This window comes from Chelon labrosus (assembly GCF_963514085.1).
Source record: "Chelon labrosus genome assembly, chromosome: 10".
In the NCBI taxonomy this organism is placed as follows: domain Eukaryota; kingdom Metazoa; phylum Chordata; class Actinopteri; order Mugiliformes; family Mugilidae; genus Chelon; species Chelon labrosus.
Genome location: NC_140360.1, coordinates 28,470,767 through 28,489,261, shown reverse-complemented (window position 1 = coordinate 28,489,261; position 18,495 = coordinate 28,470,767). Strand labels below are relative to the sequence as shown.

General features: G+C 42.2%; 1 protein-coding gene across 1 annotated transcript in view; it reads right to left on the bottom strand.

The window, feature by feature from the left end:
- Positions 1–18,495, bottom strand: part of agrn (agrin) — a 246,976-nt gene that overhangs the window by 92,614 nt on the left and 135,867 nt on the right. The window contains exon 4 of the mRNA XM_084553868.1: positions 10,106–10,321. Coding sequence (XP_084409994.1) covers positions 10,106–10,321 — 216 coding nt within the window. The remainder of the gene's footprint in view (positions 1–10,105; positions 10,322–18,495) is intronic.

Sequence of the window (18,495 nt, the reverse complement as noted above, 5' to 3'; positions counted from 1 at the left end):
GAGGAAACTATATGCCTCTTATTGTTACTGTTTATGATTGTTTCTCCTCTGTGTCACCCGTAATTAACTGATGGCTGTCTTACATTTCCTACAGCTGGGGTGTCACATTAAAGCGCTCAAGTGGCAAGCCACATAATGGCTTCTATTAAGAAGCGTCCGCAGAAAACGCAACTTCTTTGTCAGCGATTGGCGCTGATCGTTCGTATCGTGGCAGGTAAGCAGTTGCAGGCAATCCACTGCACACGTCCAAATTTCCAGGTAACCAACTCCTCTGTCTGTCTGTGCTCTGTTAGTTAAAGCGACTGATTCAGAAGGATATGAATGCACTAATATCCTGTAATTATGGCATTATTTGTGGTATTTCCAGAAATCCTTCAATATTAATGCAGGGTTAATGCATGAATTGCCCAGGGCCAAACTGGATACTAAGCCTTTTTCTCATTTGCTACTTCTGAAATCACTCTATGATCCACTCGTTCAATATACAACTCCCTACACTGGACTAGCTTATATCAAGCAACAAGTTGATTCAAGTATTGATCATCATGGATGGAAGTTTAAAATGCAAGACGGAAAGTCCTGCAGAAAGTATTTTATTAATTTATTTCATAGTGATATTTTGGAATACATACTTGAAAACTCAATGCTCAAATACAGCACAGCTACATTCCTCATTTCTTATCCTGAGGACAGAAGACCACAGGATTCTCTTCCTCTACTTACTTAACCGCATTCACATTCCAACCCAGGTGTAAACTGTGCCTCATTAGTTCGCTAACATGAACACCAGCAGGACTCTGGGTCCCCGTGACCTTGATCAATAAGCCAGGTGCTACTTCATGAGGGCTTTGAGACCAAACAGTGTATTGTACAACACACGTGTGACTGCATCTGCGCAGCTAAATGTGTCAACAACAGGTTTAGAACCTGTTTGGTCATTTTACAATAGCGGCAGTGGGATTTAAAATCAATCTCCCCCCTAAAAGGAAGGAACGGCTTAATTTGTCCTCTAGTGCCAAAGTGTTAACCCAGTAACACTCTGGGGAATTCACTCAGACGATGGGGAAACTATAAACAGGTTTCAAAGAAGGACTGAATCTACAGCCTATCCGAGCGGTCATTGGGCAAGAGGCGGGGTACACCCTGCACAGGTCTCCAGTCCATCGCAGGGCTAACACAGAGAGACAGACAACCATTCACACTCACACCTACAGCCAATTTAGAATCACCAATGAACCTAACAAACACATCACGGTGGGAGGAAGCCGGAGTACCTGGGGAGAACCCACACGGGCAGCTGGTGCGTTCGCACCCAGAACCTTCTTGCTGTGATGTATCAGTGCAAACCATTACACCACCATGTCGCCCTCAGAGACTTGTCGTATTTCCCCAATATTCGCTTTGCTTTTCTTCAGCTTGGCTCTGTCATATGTTTTGATCCAAAATGCTTTTTTTTTTAATACCTGTCCCTAAGAGACACACTTAATAATTAACAACCAAACATGGACGAACTGTTGAATGATGAACACATTCTATGCAGATATTTTCTTTCACACTCTCGTACCATTTAAACCAAACCATTCAGAGGCGAACGGATAGTCTTTAGAAATCGGGCTCCTGACAATAGTCAGTGGTCCTGTTCTGCGAAACATAAAATAATCACTATTGTCTGCTGAGCTGGTAGTTATCTTAATATTTTCAACAGAGCTCTGCTTTTATCATTTTCACTCCCTTCCATCTCCCTCAAAGTGTACGCGGAGAAAATAACAAATAACAATGTATTATTCAGGAGAAGCCAAATGCATAAATACATTAAAAGGTCTCAAAACACAACCCCTTGTCTGGGATTATGCAGGTGTGTGTGGATATGGAGGCGTGTATATGTGAATATAATCTGTGTTTTACCTGCCGAGCAGCACAGAGAGAGAGAGAGAGAAACAGAGAGATGAAGAAGAAGACGGGATTTGTCTTACAAGTATCAGTGGTCGCAGACGAGTGGAACAGGAAGTAAAGATGGATAGAGGATTCCAGCAAAGCCCATTATCATCTCTTTATGTGCGTGAGAGTGTGTGCTGAAGTACGATAACAAAAATGTAGATTTTTCAATCTATCTGTTTGCAAAATGCCTGCAGTGTGTGTATATTTCACTAAGTACGCCTGCCATGCATAGGGGTATAAATACACTATCAGTACCTTACACACAGACACACACACACGCAGTTAGTCCATCAGGTTCTGCATGGTGCATGGTTATGAATACCAAGCAAGAGTCAGTGCCCCGGGGAAATGAAAGCACGAAAGCAGAGTTATTTACAATGACCTCTCGCCCTGTGTGTGTGTCTGTGTGTGTGTGTGTGTGTGTGTGCGCGCGAATAAATGCGTTCAGCAATCACCCTGGAGAAATTTGATTATTTTCTACATTTGTGTATGTGAGCCTGTGTGTGTGTAAGTTACTACTGATGATAGTAGCAGTGAGAAAAAGAAAAACATTGTGTCTGAAAGTCTTAAAGCGGCAAGAGGAAGAAGGAGAGGGAGGGATGGAGCGAAAAGGAGTAAAAGGAGTGACAAGAAGCAAGGGGCGCGTGACTAAGTCGTTTTTGGCTGAGCTAACAGCACGCAAATGAAGGAGAGGTGAAAGACAGAGTGAAGTTAAGAACAATGGACTGAAAGGGAAGAAAGAGAAGATGGGAAGAAAAAAAAGAAAGGAGGGAGGAAGAACGTGAAAAGGAAGAGAGTGTAAAACCAGGGAGGCAACAAGCCCTTAAGAGCAAAGACAAAAATGGGAGGGGGAGGAAGATTGGAAAGAGCAAGGGAAAAGAAGTTAAGAGAAGAAAAAAGAAAGCAAAAACAGAGAAGGTGTGGAGGTAGAGATGACTTCTTGTCTGCTATACTTTGCAGAACACTCTTATCTGCTCTGGCAAAGCCAAAAGCCATCTCTGCCATCTACAGCTATTACCACCAGTACATCGTCACTGGGGGCAACCAGGCATGTCGCCGGGGTAACAAAAGAAATTGGCCGAGCATGAGCAGATGGGGTTACATGGGGGTAAGGGAGGAATAAATAAAGCAGGTTGGCTTTCATCTCCAGCTCTGCGTCAGAATGAGGCTTTGGCTTGCGGGGGATTGTCTGACACGTCGCGTCCCAGCCAGCTTTGGGCCCCTACGAGGGGATAAATCAGGGCTTTACCTGGCCCAGCCCAGACACCTTAACAACCAGCCAGACCAGCACCAGACAAAAGACAACATGCACAGCTGGGGTAGCAAGCTCAGGACACTTTAGGTTCCTTTTTATTTTAGGTTCTTCTGGGAAAAGTCCTCTCCCAACAATAGTTCAAGAGGAAATCATTAGATGTTGAACAAAAGGACAAAACACAATTTATAAAAGATTATACTAAAAGACAGGAAAGACACAGCTCTATGTGTAACATTTGTTACAAACATTGCTTCAAAATCTCCCATAGATGTTAACACTAGATACAGACTGTATAACTCTAAAAAGCCAGAGTGTTTGGTCTGCAGCTCAGCAAACCACAGTAAGCATTCATGATCTGTGTCTACAGATTTGTTAAAGTTTCAAGGTCAGTAAGGTCAAGGATCAAGGTCCATAATCCATGGCAAATGAGCCAACCAGTGTCTCCTCTATGTTGGTATGTGCCATCAACATAGTAGTACAAAAACTATGGCAGCCAAGAATGTGTTTAATGCTGTGAATGAGTCTCTTTTAACCTAAACCAGGATCTTTTTCTAAATCTGAGCAGTATTGGTGCCTAAACCTGACCTGGACCAAAGTCATAATCCAAAAAGAGGCATAATAAATCCACTAATTGAAAAAGTAATGGTCGGACACAAACCTCTTTCAAAGACAATGGTCCAGCAAAGGAGAATTAGCTGTATATGAAGCTCAGTGTGAGTTAAATCAGGAAAACTCTCTTCATCCAAACGCATTCAAAATTCACTTTCTTCCCACTTCCCTAGTCAGCTGGGAGTTTCCAGCCTATCGATTGAGATTTTGCCATGCTCTCAATCAGCCAACCAGGCCATCGCTGCCAGACTTCCAATATGGTTCTCCTCTGCTGCTGTCAGCTGTCATTTTAGTTTAGTTGCTGTGACCCTCCACCACCATGTTCACCTCTTCACATCCTTGGCTCAGGTTGAGCACCTTAGAGTCCACTCCTCATTCAGTGCAGGTCTCCAGCATTTTCTGGGCTCCCTCAAATGTGATGACACCACAGATGCTTACTTTTCTCTTATTGTGCATGAACAATAATAACTTTAATTGTTATCCCAGAAGGGAGTCTTTCCTGCTTTAAATGTGTAACCCATTCATGTAATAAATACAGACACCAAAAATTCACTGGCCAGTTTTGAAAATGTCATAATATGTAGCTAAATACAACTTCACGTTGTAGAAGGAGATGGATGTTCACATCCTCTTAGTATTGGGTCTGACCACCAGCAGTTTGTAAGAGCAGACAGAGTAGCAGGTGTGGAGTACTGATGCCTTTCTCCTTTCACCGTGAGGACACAAGGAGTGTGTCGGCGCTGGAGAGATAAAGCCCTCTCTAAAGCACAGCGAGACAGAGAGAGAGAGGGAGAGACTGGACTGACAGAGTAGGAGGTAAGGGGCTGTGCTGATAGCCAACTCTCAAGAACCCAAACGTGCACATGCACACATACACAGAATCAATCTCCATTGATCACTCTCTCGAACCACAGTCACCTCACTCGCACACTCCGCCTTTTTGCATTACTTGTTGCACTTCTTCAAGGAGAAAACTATAAAAAAAAAAAGAAGCAAAGAAGAATGAAAACTCCATGTTCCACTAGAGTGGCCACACAAGATGAGTTTTGCAGCACTTCTGTGGCTCTCTCAGGGAAAGGGAGTGTATTTACCACTGCTCCAAGTTCAATATTAGGAGAGCCAACATGGTGCACGTTCCCTAGCCGCCTGTAGAGTGTGCATGCTCCCCCCCCCACACACACACACGCACACACATATAATTGCCCAAATGTCTCTTGTCTTTCTGAACCAGAAAGTGCTTCTGCTGCCTGTGTCTCTTTCTCTTTCTGTCTCTCTCACTCTGAGGGCTTTCTTTTCTTAACCTTGTGTTGTTATCTGGCGCTCCTGCGGGGCCAATTTAAATGCTGCTTTTCCTTTTAATTTTGATAATATCTAAGGCCATTATGTGCTCCCCGCCTGCCTGCTTGACCGCCGGAAATGTAACCCCGCCGATTCCAAATCATCCATCTAGAACAAAAGGAAGATAATGAAAAAGCTGGGCCGGAGCTGGCCGGCACCATTAAGGTGCAGGTTATGTGAATATTAGAGTGGAGCGCTGGGAGAGACTAAGAGCCCACGTTGCAACAACATGTGGGTCATTTTGTCCTGCCCTCAGGAGGGAGCTTGTACCATTACCTTAGAACTTAAATGTTCTAATAGCTAGCTCAGTGTCATGAGTGAGGTGCTAAACTAATGTGTTATAGGTAGAGGTTTTTTTAAAAAAACAAATACTGAGGCAAATTGAGCTAAAATGAATCATGCAGTCAGAGGAGTGGGAATATGTGGGCATCTCTCATAGTGTAGGTTGTAATCAAGCCACTTTATTTAGCTTTAAAAATGCAAGCATACCCAGAATGTGAATAAAATCCCTCATTGCACTGGAAAATGTGCTCATACATCTATAGTAAGTACAAAATGACAAAGCTGTAGCAGGAAGTCAGTCTATTAACTGTGATGGGGGCTTACAGCAGAGTTTGTGTCGTAAGTTCCTCTTCCAGATAAATTTGGATGACCTGAGGGTTTGTTTAAATCCTTTCAGCCTGTGATTCATTTAACCTCTTTTCAGCAGAATTTCACATTGCCAAATTTCAATAATGTACTTGATGAGCAAAATGCTATAATTACCCACAAAATCAATGAGACTAAACTATCAAAATAAAGAGTATTGTTGTATGAAAGCACAATTAAGCCATTAGAGACAACATTACAGTGTATTAACGTGAGCGATGATGGCGCCTATTGTTTAAAAATTAAACTTTTCTAGCTGTAAAATGATGAAAGTGTTTTTAAAAGTGGCACAGTCTGTCCTTACGTAGGCATCAAAAAGTTCACACTGGAAAATGCAGAGGTGTCAGCGTCCCACAGACGCCTGCTGATTGATGTTCCCTACTGTTTGCAAAAATATACGGCGAGCTTCAGATTTGTACTTAGTGCTAACAAAATGCTCCATATAACTCCAGTCCCTTTAAATGCGGGATAACCTGTAAGAAAAAAAAAAACTTCTTTTGTGGCTGTACTCCTGAGTGCCAGATAAGACTCCAGGGTTGCTTTGAATTGGACATGACGGCTTCTCAGAACGGTAGCCAATTCACTTACCCCAATGAAAACCCGCCATTCAAATCGAATGAGTCAAACGAGGCTTCGCACAAAAGCACCAATCCAGCCGCCCACACTATTCTTAAAAGCTCCCCCTTTCCCTCGCCTCTCTCTCTTTTAGCACCGGCTCCCGCTCTTCTTCCTCCCCGTTCTTTGCCTCACTCTTCCTCCATCAGCCCTGACAACTCCATAATCTCAGGCAGGGTGACCTGTCCAGACCCTCCGTACCTGCTGAATTTATTGGAGGCAGAAAGCGAATGAGAACCTGTCACTTGGCTTCCACTGACCTCGTAACACCCTCTCTCTTTCGCACATACACACATCCGAGCAAATATGCATGTATACCATCCTGCACACCTACATATATCCTCTACCTGCTCGACGTGCACACACGAATACGAATGTGCTTGAATTCAGCCATAAACCAGCACATAAATGTGAATGTTGACGAATGCTACACCTCAACCTTTCAATCCACTATAAAACTACTTGCTTTGACTCGCTGTGTATAGACATGTGTGGGAGCATACATACAAGAGGGCCGTAGCAATAAAATCAAAGGGAAGTAACTCCAGGTAACACCTAGTTAAGTGGCTGACGCGTGGCCTTAACTGAATAAATCGAGTTAGCTGTAACATAAAATTCAACCAAAGCAAAAGCTGTAGCAAGAAAAGAGTCCAGAACTGAAAAGAGGATTATTTCTGCTGTACCAATCATGACATTCTCACAGTAAGTTTTTATCAATAGAAAAATTCCTGCATTGGATGCATTTCTCCAGACAGATGTTCTTTGCTGGGTGACAGACCCACACAGTAAGAAATTTGAGGGAAAACATGCGGGAATAATGGCGATGTAATATAGAAAGTGCTTTTGTTAAACATTTGTTAAAGGTCCTCATGCTGTTTTAATAATCTGATTGAAGGATATCATTTTCATATTTTGATTTGCCACAAGTTAGTTTAACAACTCCCAGATGTTAAGGTTCTCAGTCTAGCAGCTGGAGTTTTCTTAAAGGACTGGTGGGGAGTTTAGGTTTTTATTAGGGACATCTGTCAGTCTGAAACTCATGTGGCTAGGGCGTGTTAATGATCCAACAGTCACCTGAGTTAGAGAACGTTTTTCAGATTAACATGGGTGGTGTCGTCTTTGCCCCGTTCCCTAACAACATTTTGGCACTGACATTATAACTCTGAGTGACAGCATTTTTCTTTATAGGGACTAAATACAGGTGCAAGAATAAGGTAAACAGCAGGTTATGTAACAAGCGTCCTAATTTTAATTTAAGATATGCCGTCTTACAATAAAAGAACACCATTTAGCAAAGCTTCGGCAATGGTCTCCATCCACTTATTACAGATTACACACCTGCTGGCAGAGACATTCTTAACGGTTGTGTTTATTCTGAAAAAAAAAGGTTAGATTCTATGGTTATATGAAAAAGTTGACAAAAAAATTAACTTAGCATTAGCATCATTTATATATGGCTTACTACAATTCAGGTAATGTAAGAATAAAAAGAAATCCTTCTGTGCTGCAGATGTGACGGGCTAAGAAAGGAAGCCTGTTCTGATGGTGAACATGTAGTTATTATCAGCAGTACTATTATTAGTATCATCAGCATTATCATATTTTACTTTACCTGTTCCCTTGTGAGTGCTGGCTGTTGTTGTCAGTGGTAATTATGGTGCTTCTGGTGGCTGTAACCCGCCCATAAACCATCATTACAACCTGTGTACTACTACTTTCTCTCTCTACATTTAATCCACTCTTGTAATCTTTTCACCCATTCATTCACTCAATCACTCTGTTTCTCCAGCACTCCACTATTTGTCTAAATGTTCCAAAGCTCATTCTTCTTTCATTATCCCCCCACTCCCTCTCCAGATGCTTTTTTCTCTCTGTTCCACGCAGCACCTTGTGTTCCTCCCATCCTCTGTCTGTCCTTTCTAGGTTTTTATTTCCTCTCTGCCAGTTGTGGGCAGTCACCAAGCTTGTTATTAGTGCCAGGTTCAAGCCTGCACTGTAATCAGACCCCTGGAATTAGCAGCGGGCCCACACTGGCAGGAAGGCACGGCGCTGACAAAACACTATAGTTATTATTGAGGCTGCTGCAATGTTGCAGCTTTGGCAGGAATCTTCTCCTCCGAGCCTTGGATTTTGATAGGGCTTGCTAAAGAGAAGCAATGAGAGGTGCAGCAGGAGTATAGGCACCCACCAGGGGCCGAGAGATAAAATACACACTGGATGGCCACCAATGGGAGCAGTAAGTGGCACATGTTTTGTTTGTGAGGTTGCAGGTGGTGCTCAAGCGCTGGGAGCATAGCCATATTGGAAAGACAATGGATTGCACATAATGGGGACGTTGTTTTATTATTGTGGGATAAAGATAGGATGGCAATACATGTTGTATTAGGACAGGGTGCAATAGAAATCCATTTACTTGACAAAAACAAGCAATTTAACGTCACTCAGGGACACACAGCTTTTGTCTGATTAAGCAGCTATGATAGTCTTTTGTCCGAATGTTCAAAAGTGTTTATATTGTTTCTATTATTTATTGAAACAATAACTCCCAACCGCTGCTAATATTCACCGTTCTTTAAGCCATTTATAAACTGTCACATTCAACTCTCAGCGGTTGTGAAATGAAGAGTGCCAGTCTCAGATACTGTTGCATCAGAAATACCAGTGACACAGCAGTCTTTCCAGGACTGATCCTTTCTGGATCAAAGACACCAATTTGATTTCTCAAAATGTCAAAACCATGAACTGTATAAAGACAGAGGACAGAACAGCTCCTCAAAACCTGTGTGAGAGAGAACCAAAGCAAGTAGAGCTCCCCCTGGTGACTGACTGCAGTATAGGTCATAAATTCCACCCCCTCCATGTTAATTGATGGGACTTGGGCCAAATTAAAACACTAAAGTATACAAAAAAATAAAATAAATAAATAAATACATAAAAAATCAAGGATGGTTTCAGTCATTTTAGGTAGTTAATATAATACTGATGCATACTCAAGTATCCATTTTTCTGATAAGTTTCGTTTTAGTTTGTTATTTGATGCTATAAACAGGATGCGACATCACTTACACATACTGTGCAGACTCTGGTTCCAAACTCACAAGGTGGTGCCACCCGTATTCCCAGAGAAAAATCGTCAGTTTGGTCAATGCAAGGAAGGGGACGCATTGTCCATATTTATACACAGTCTATGGTCCAAACCCTGTCTGTACTAATGGTAACAGTAAAACATAAAAGCTCCTGCTGATGCTTAATAGTCTTAAGAATACTGTAAACCTTATTTTGAAGTTTAGAGGCTGTGATGATTTTATAAATACAGCACAGCAGATGAACACTCAGTTCTGCTTAACCTCTGTCGCCTTCAAATGGGAAATCCACAACGTCTTCTTTTTAACTACTGCATGAGAATAACAAGTATTTAAATGTCAAACTTCAAAATTGACTTTCTTTTATTACCATTCCTACAAGTAATTTAAGCATACTCAAAGTCTTGAAACAAGGTGAGACACAAAAAGACACATCATTCCAAAAATGTCAGGGGATTTCCAAAAATGAGCTACTCTGCAGTAAAAGCACACAAACTTATCTCAGACCATCCATCGTTTGTTTAAAAAGGACTATTTGGGCTCAAAAATGAGATTGGATGATATGCTGAAAAAGGACGTTTTCTTCCAGTTTGTCAGTTGGTAGGCAGGTTGTACTTACAGCAGGGTCCCTTGCGGAGAACCTTGATGCGTCGCTGTGCATTGCACTGGGCTTTCTCCAGCTCACATTCATTGGAGTACGTGGATGAATCCGAGCCACAAACAGGTGCCACCAAGGACGGACAGTCCCCTCTCTTGCAAACACACTCTGCCTTGGCTGGGTCAGTTGGGTCGCGCTCACATACAGCACCAAAGCCACACAGCATCCCTCTACAGCCTGCCAGAAAGGAGGACAAGGAAGAGAAGGAGTTAGGATTAATGTACATCAGTTCTAAATATTGCTCAGTATCACAATTTGAAGTCCAGTTATCACAACCATCTGACCCCAAACCTGCCTAATGCATAGTTTAATCAGCCACTTTAATTGTGGTCCATGCCTATTTCATACATGAACTGATTATGCATGTAAACAAATGGAGACAAATTATGTTGTTTTTCTTCGACTTCTCCTTGTGGAAAAAAAGGTAATACCAGACAGGCATGTCTAAACAGATTTATCTCACTGTGTGTCAGTTATCAGGGTCTTTGTGGATAACTCTATACAGTTCAGCAACACAAAAGCTTCGGGGATTAAATGTGATCCTGGTATAAAGCAAACAGATGCTCTCAATTCATTCAGGGAGAATCGGACCACCGATGCAGAGCAAAGCACAGGGTGTTGTTGGACACGCTGAACATTTTACAAATTTTGGAAAAGCTTTAATGTTAAAATTTTCAGAAACTCTGCAACGACATTAAATCGATCTACAGGCAGCTGAAGAGGATGCAGTCTTTGAAACATCAAGGATACACCGTCCAGGAAAACAGGCAGGCAACAGAGGCAGCAACACGGAGACAAACCAAGGTTAACCAAACACTTCAAGGCTTCACAAGTCAAGCACGAACAACTCTTAAGACTTTGATCCTAAACCTCCCATGGACTCCTCAGCTTTGATCAAGTGTTAAATAGCAAAACTGTAAACTTTGTCCGAGGCTGCTGAATGTGCAAAGCAAACGGGGAGTGTGTACATGCATATGCAGTCGTTGTTTTCGTGTACACAACATCAACTTAGAAAGTAATTGACCCGTACTGTGGCATCTACAGCTGCTGTGGCTCTGCTCCCGCTTAGAGGGCTGTTGGGCAGCCAGCTGGTGTGACGTCCTTGCGTCAGCACCGGGGGGGCATGAAAAGAGATGGCAAGCTCTCACGGACCGCCAACATGATTGGAAATCAATGCACAAAAGCACACAAAAAACCTGAGTCCACTCTAAAAAATGTTTTAAAAAGTCTCCTTGGTTGGAGAGGAAAGCAGCAAGTGTCACCGCGAGGATATTTATGTCACACACTCAGCACCCACACACAACTTTCTTATCAGTGGCTCCCAGGCTAGGACTAAACGGAAGGCATGTCCACTTGGAGTCACTGGCAGGTGGCTTTTGCGGTGCCGGATAGACAGACAGACAGTCTGATAGACAGCCACACACATGCACACACATGCAACAACTCTTCGTGTGCAGCACAGACAACTGGTCCAGCATCTGCCCAAGGCATCTCATTCTTTCTCTCTCCTCACACCGAAACACACTGCGTGAATGCGCCTGTGTGTGCACATGTGCATGTGTGCACGCACAGAGTGACAGGCGCGGAGGATGTTTTTGACTTGCCCACTGTTCCCTGTAGGGGAGCGCCTGACAGCTACCTGAGCTCACTCTCTCTTGTACCAGGGGAAAAAGAAGTGAGTGTGTGTGTTTGTGCGAAGCTATCCATGAATGCATCTGTATTCCTGACAGCGTGTGTGTGTGTGTGTCTAGGAGGTGTAGGCATTAGGTATCTCACATACACACGCACACCCAGACACACACATGAATGGGGCCAGGTGCTTGCATGAAGGCCTTGTCATGACTGGGCCCCTGCTCTGCCATCACTTCACACCATGCTCCGTGTGTTTCTGTGTGCTTGTGTATGTGAGCGTCAGTTTGAAGCAGAGAGACAAGAGGTGAAATTCAATCGAACCGTGTCAGATGTGTACAACAGAGAGGGAGGGTGTCTGATAGTATGACAGGAAAAAAAACACAAGAGACTGAGGTGACAGGTCACCAAAAAAAGATCTTGCTATGGTTTAATCAGATGTGCAGTTTGGATACACCTTAACGTTCAATGGTTTTGCTTTATTCTTTTCTTATTTTTTACATTGTAGATTAAAACTGAAGACATCTACTTCTTATATTTAAAAATCTGAATGTAAACACTGAGAGTGAACACACCATCTAGAGAGAATAAAATCCTGAATGCTAGCGGTGGAGTGTAACCAGAACCCTTCTGAGATGTTTCCCTATAAGAAAATCTCACACCAGCCTCAAGCTTAACTGTCTGACAAAAGACTGACATCAGAGCCAAGGGCTCTGTCAAAGTGAAGGTATCAAGTGCAGGCTCTGGACTGAGTGTACAAACGGCATACTTATGTACCGGGAGTTCTTTCCTGGGAAAAATCCTCCTGGCACCCAAGAACAGATACATTTGACACTTCCAATTTCTTTAGAACAGGTGAAAAAAAGACTTGGCACTTAATATGAACAGCGGTATCTACCGTGTCTGAAAACAAAAGTACACCACCAATAAAAACTTTGGCAACAATAAATTGTAACCGTGCTGGCCCTGACCCAGTTTGACTGACAGGCGATCTCTGGGAGCGCAAGCGCAATAATGGAAACAGTGAGGATGCACTGGACATGTCCTGGAGACAGATGAGCATTACTTTACAAAGACTACAAATGTGACAAAATGGAAATTTCCACACACCCAGTGTAAACCTTTTCCCACTGGTAACACACACAATGAAAGCAGCAAGGGACTTCAGATAGTGCTTGGTATTGGAACGAAAGCTGGATAGAGTAGACAACTGCCCTATTATGCTAGTTTGCTAGTTTGTTTTTGCTGAACGTTTTCACAAGCTAACAAGCAACTATGCCAAAAGCTAAAATCTTTTCCAAAGGCCTAAGAAGGTAAGAGTTATTGCAGGAAGGTATTGTAGTATTGTAGTTTTGGGAGTAGATGTATATAGTGGAAAGTGTATGTGGCTGTGAAGGTTCTCAGTCATCCAGGTCATGGTATATCCAACAAAGGTTCAAAAAAGGCAACTGGACATGTAGAGTTTTTTTGAGAAGACGTTTCACCACTCATCCAAGAAGCTACTCGGATGAGTGGTGAAACGTCTTCTTGAAGAAGCTACTCGGATGAGTGGTGAAACGTCTTCTCAAAAAAAAAATAAACTCTACAACTCCAGTTGCCTTTTTGAACCTTTGTTGGAAAGTGTATGTGGTATTTTTTATGTCCCCAAGCAAAATGTGTCCTGTAACTGTTTCCACAACACTGTTACTGATTTATTATTACCATTTAAAGAAGAGCTCCAGCAGTTAGACAACAAGTTTGTATTTCCTTCTCCTTTCTCATAGTTATTATTTAGACAGCTGTCTGACTTTTGAACTTTGTTCATCAATGCTAAATATAAGACAGTCAAAAGCTCAAAATAACAGCTCATTTAATGCTAGACTACCAAAACTGCAAATCGATGTTTCCAAATAACAGTCTGATAATGAGAACCACTATGCTGCTCCAGTGGGACTAATGGGCATGACCTTTGGAGATTGTTTTCTGTTACTTGAGTTGTGAAAATAGTATGTATTTTTAAATCAATAATATGTGTATGCAGGCAACAAATCAATGTCTGAGGAAGTTTCCAGCTGAGCTGACATGATGACATGGGACACTGTAAAAAAAAAGAAAAATAATAAAACAATTTATTTCTTAATATGGAGTGGTTCAATGCCCTGCAGCACTATATCTCCAAAAAGATGTAAGTATATGGTATAGTGTGGTGGTTTCCTTGATAGTGTAAAGCTCTACAATGGCAACAAAATATAAAATGTTCTTGGACCTGGATGCCCAGATTCCATCTTTCAGTCTTGGTTGACATGACTTCAGAATGAGCTGTAAACAGTTTTGAAGTGCCCGCAAAGGTGTGAGCTTTTGTGTACAAAATTTTGCAAGCCCACTTATGCCATTTCCAGTTTAAATGTAAGCTTTGCATTTCATTGAGCAGACGTCTTTTTGAGTGCAATGAGTGTGTGTATATGTATGTGTGCTCATCGGTCCATGTAAGTGTGTAAGGTAATCTCCCTCCAGCTCTGCAGCGTTAAAAGCCTCACTTCCATGCTGGTTTTTCTTCCAATTGGAGGCAGAGGCAGAAAATCCTATTGCGAAGAAAAGGCGGCATGTCCAGTTTGTGCTTGTCCAAGGCAAACGCCTTGTCCAGGTAACACGTCATCCCGCGTTTGGACAACTCATCCATTAAAAATGACACGGTGTCAGATCCTTAAGGATGCTCTCAGTGCTTCAGCTGGTTACGAAAAGAAAAGCATGTTGTGATTCAAGTCACACTGGAAAAATGTCATGGCTCTGGTGGCAATTCTCCACGTATTCTTGTTCCAGTTCAGGATTTAGAGTGGGTCAAAGGTAATATACATTTAAGTTAATTTCTTTTGTGGATCCAAACACGTACATTCATTTTCACCTACTCCACTGTGTTAGTACAGTGGCGGCCTATGCTTCCAATTTAATTCTAAAATAGCGCTCCCTCGCTGGCACAGCGAATGGAAGATACATATTTCATCCTATGTTATCTCTGCACAATTTTCGTGTTGGCCGCTTGCTTTTCGATATAGATTGAGAGAGACACAGATTCAATAAATATGTCCCAAAACCAGAGAGTTCCTATTACTCTGAGATTGTTTCTACTCTGTGAAGAAAATGTCCCCACAGCTTGTGTTTGTGGTGATGCTCTATCAGTTTCATTGTTTTGCTGCCTTGTTGCATTTACCTCAAACAAAGTGAAAAGGGGAGAAATGGACTGTTGTGGCAAGCATGAACGCGTTCAGACCCAATAAGGCTTGACAGAATTGCCTTGACAAACTCAAAATGGCTACTTGGGAAGGAACAATAGTCTCTGCAGGGTGGAGGATACCTGTCACATATTTTGAATGATTTTACAGCAGCCCCGTTTGCTTCAGCTGGAGAGGGAAGGAAAAAAAGAAGATGTAGGGGAAGGAAGGGGAAGGAAGGTGTGCATGAATAATTAACAGTCTTGAACTTTACATGGGTGACAAGAAAAGCATCCAAATTACTGGGACGACAGACGCAGTGATGCACAAATGGCGACCGTGTTGGGAAACCCGCTGAGGTGAAGCCAGTTTTACCATGATCAGATTAAATCTGCACTCGGCAGCTTCAGCACTGACTAATAACATACTGGCTGTCAGGAAATCAGGAAAGGGAAGTTGATGGAGGGAGATACAGCTCGGTGGCAAAGAAGTGACATCGCATTAATGCAGAATGAGTCTAAATTCATTACGCTCTAGCACTCCTAGGGGACATCTTCCACTTACTCCCTAATAAAGGAACCCTTTCCTTTCAGATGACGTTAAGTAATACAGATGTGCTGCTTGGCCGGGCAGCTTTTAACAGTCCTCTCCTCTCTCTCCTCCTCTCTATAAGAGGGCTTTAGCCTCTCTATCAGTGTAGCCATACCAGAAGACCTCCGCGGTGAAGGGACGAGTTGCTATAGCAACAGCCAGTGATGCAATCGGCACAGAGCAGCTTCTCTCATCAGGTTGGGAGTGGAAACTTTCTGTCATGCACACAGGTGGATTACATATGAATGCAAGCAGTGCACAAATACATGCAGCATCTGTGTGAATCATGTGCCTCCTCAATAAACTCCTCCAAATATTTCTGAGTCTACCTACTTATTATAGAGGGATGCAACAATGACGCTATAGGTGCTTTGCATAGCTCTGGAGAACAGCAGTAAATCAGTGCAGTACTGATAATCAATTGCCTTTCCTGCCCATCGATATGGTTATTTACAGCACATAGTCAAAAAGTGGTGTAGTGTACTATGTCACAGAAATGATATAGAAACACAGAGGTGGACAGCAGCTATACCTGGTAAAATGTCTGAGATGGGAAAAATCAACCCTGCACGGCTTCTATTGATCTCTGTTAGTGGTCCCTAGGGAACCAATGCAGTCAATTATTGATCTCGCTGCAATCATACAACACCCAGTGTGAAATAAAGCAAATATCTGCTCCAAAAAGTACACCCCACCACACCAGCTCAATGAAAAATTGCTACTTTAAACTGTTTAAATGAAAAGAAAAAGGGTGAGGGAGGGATTTTCTAAGGAAAACAACTTTTCTCTTGTCCTGCTTTTTCAACCACGCTGTTCTTATCAGCACAACAGCAGAATGAACAAAACACAAACTGTAAAGATCTATCAGGTTACTGCATTTTCTCTCTTTTGCTGTAGTTCTGCTTGAAGATGGAGGATGTGTACGTCTTTGCGTGTGTGTGCGTGTGTGTGTGTGTGTGTGAGGGCCAGTACGATACTGTATTTTCTCCTTCTCTCACATAAAGGGGGCAATTTCTTCCTCCTACTCCTTTCTGAATGCAACACTTACGCTCGTGCAACTGAGCGCCTGGGCCTTGACCCGGCTAACACGCAGGATGAACTTATTTACCAGACTCCATCGCCCAAACCTGCACGGACTTATGCCTTTCCAGAAAGTGAGAGATAAAGCTGGAGATAGAGTGAGACAAAATGGGGAGATGAAGGAAGGCAGGCGAGGGGAAAAATGTTTTATTAGAAGAAATACTGGATGAGATGAAGAAACAGAGGTGAAAGAAGGTTACAGTGAAATATGAGAGGCAGAGGGAAAATAACTGCAGTTGGAACACCTCCTCCTCTATACACCTTGTTCAATCCAGTAAGTGAAGGGAAGCCTCACCAGCTGCAAATTATCTGAGGCTCTGGCATAATTGATGCAAAGACTATTGAACTGTCCGTGTGAAATCAATAGGTCAAAATTTGAATACACAGTGACACAGTGTTAGAGGAGATCTGCATCTTTAAAAGCCTGTGGATCCTTAAATTTTCCCTGCTGGCTTTGCTGCTCAGTCACCTCAGCTGCTACCGTTGTTACTGCTCTGAGATTTTGTCAGTTCTATTTCTGGCCTCCCTTGGATGTGGTTACTTTTTTAATTACGTCCCAGTGGCATTAAGCGTAAATAAACAAGCCATACAAAGGCTGTAGCGAGCATGCACACAAGCAAGTGTTGAAAAGGTTCAATGTTTTTTTCAGTTTCAGGGAAAGTTCATTTTTTACTGTGAGTAGCTTTTTTACTGTGAGTCTACACCTGCAGACAAAAGTATAATTAAAACTGATATTTGTGCAGATAAAGTAGTTTTAACCAAAACCTGGATATTAGTCAAAAAAATAAAAATTCAACACATTTGTAACAGTAGCTACACAAATATCTAATTTATAATCAGAATAAAAATGCCTCCCGTAATCAAGAGGGGTGGTGTAAACCATGATAACCTGTTCGATAGGAAACTATTAGCTCCTAATAACCATGGAAATACTTGATCTGAATGTTTCTCTCTGATAGTTGGAATAAATCCATTCTTTCTATGTATGATGCAATACGGTTCTACGAAGGGCACAAAAACAGAACAAACTGGTTTCTGGCAAACACAAGTTTTTTTGTTGGAGACTTGAAAATTGTTTTTAAAAAAACAACAACTAGGTTTTCAAATGATGAAATCATTGTGTGTGGCGCTGAAAAAAAAATCCTCTATTCCACCCTCCACAGTGAGCAGAACCAGTCTTCTTGATGTTTTGGGCCAAGTAAACACATATATCTTGTGAAATCATTATTTAATGTCCAGGTACACAACTGGAAGTTGGAAGCTCAGTCGGATTGAAGAAATATTCTCCACTGTCCTACTGACAAGTCAGATGTCACATCAGAAGACACTTGTATTGAAGGCTCTGGATCATAATTTACTGAAGACAGGATGGAAGATGCTGAATATCCGGTAATACTGGAATGTCAGTGTGGTGGTCCGGTTTAAAATAATCCAGTTCAAATTCTTACTTAAACTGCATCTTAAACTGCATCCATCTCTCACCATTTCTCTTCCTTCATTAACTTTGCACATGCTGGCACCACCTCTCTATGTTTTTGTTTCATTTTTTTGGCATCCGAACCATAGAGCAAAAGCATTTTTCACACCTACTTGGGCGTGAGAAGTTATTTCAAACCCTGGAGCAGTTCTCTGTTTTGTTCACTATGTTTGGGATGTTTGAGAACCCAACGATTGCCAAAGCAATTAGACTGAGACCTTGTTTAGAGAGCTTTCAAAATATGTTTCAGAAACAACCCCAGAGCTGTGTTTGACGTGGAAGTGTCATCAGTCCGTGATCCAGCCCTAATACAGAGGGTGTTCATTATGGGCTGGGCCCACTGTGATTTATTGGCAATCTGTAGATTCAGCCAGGGCAACCGTGTT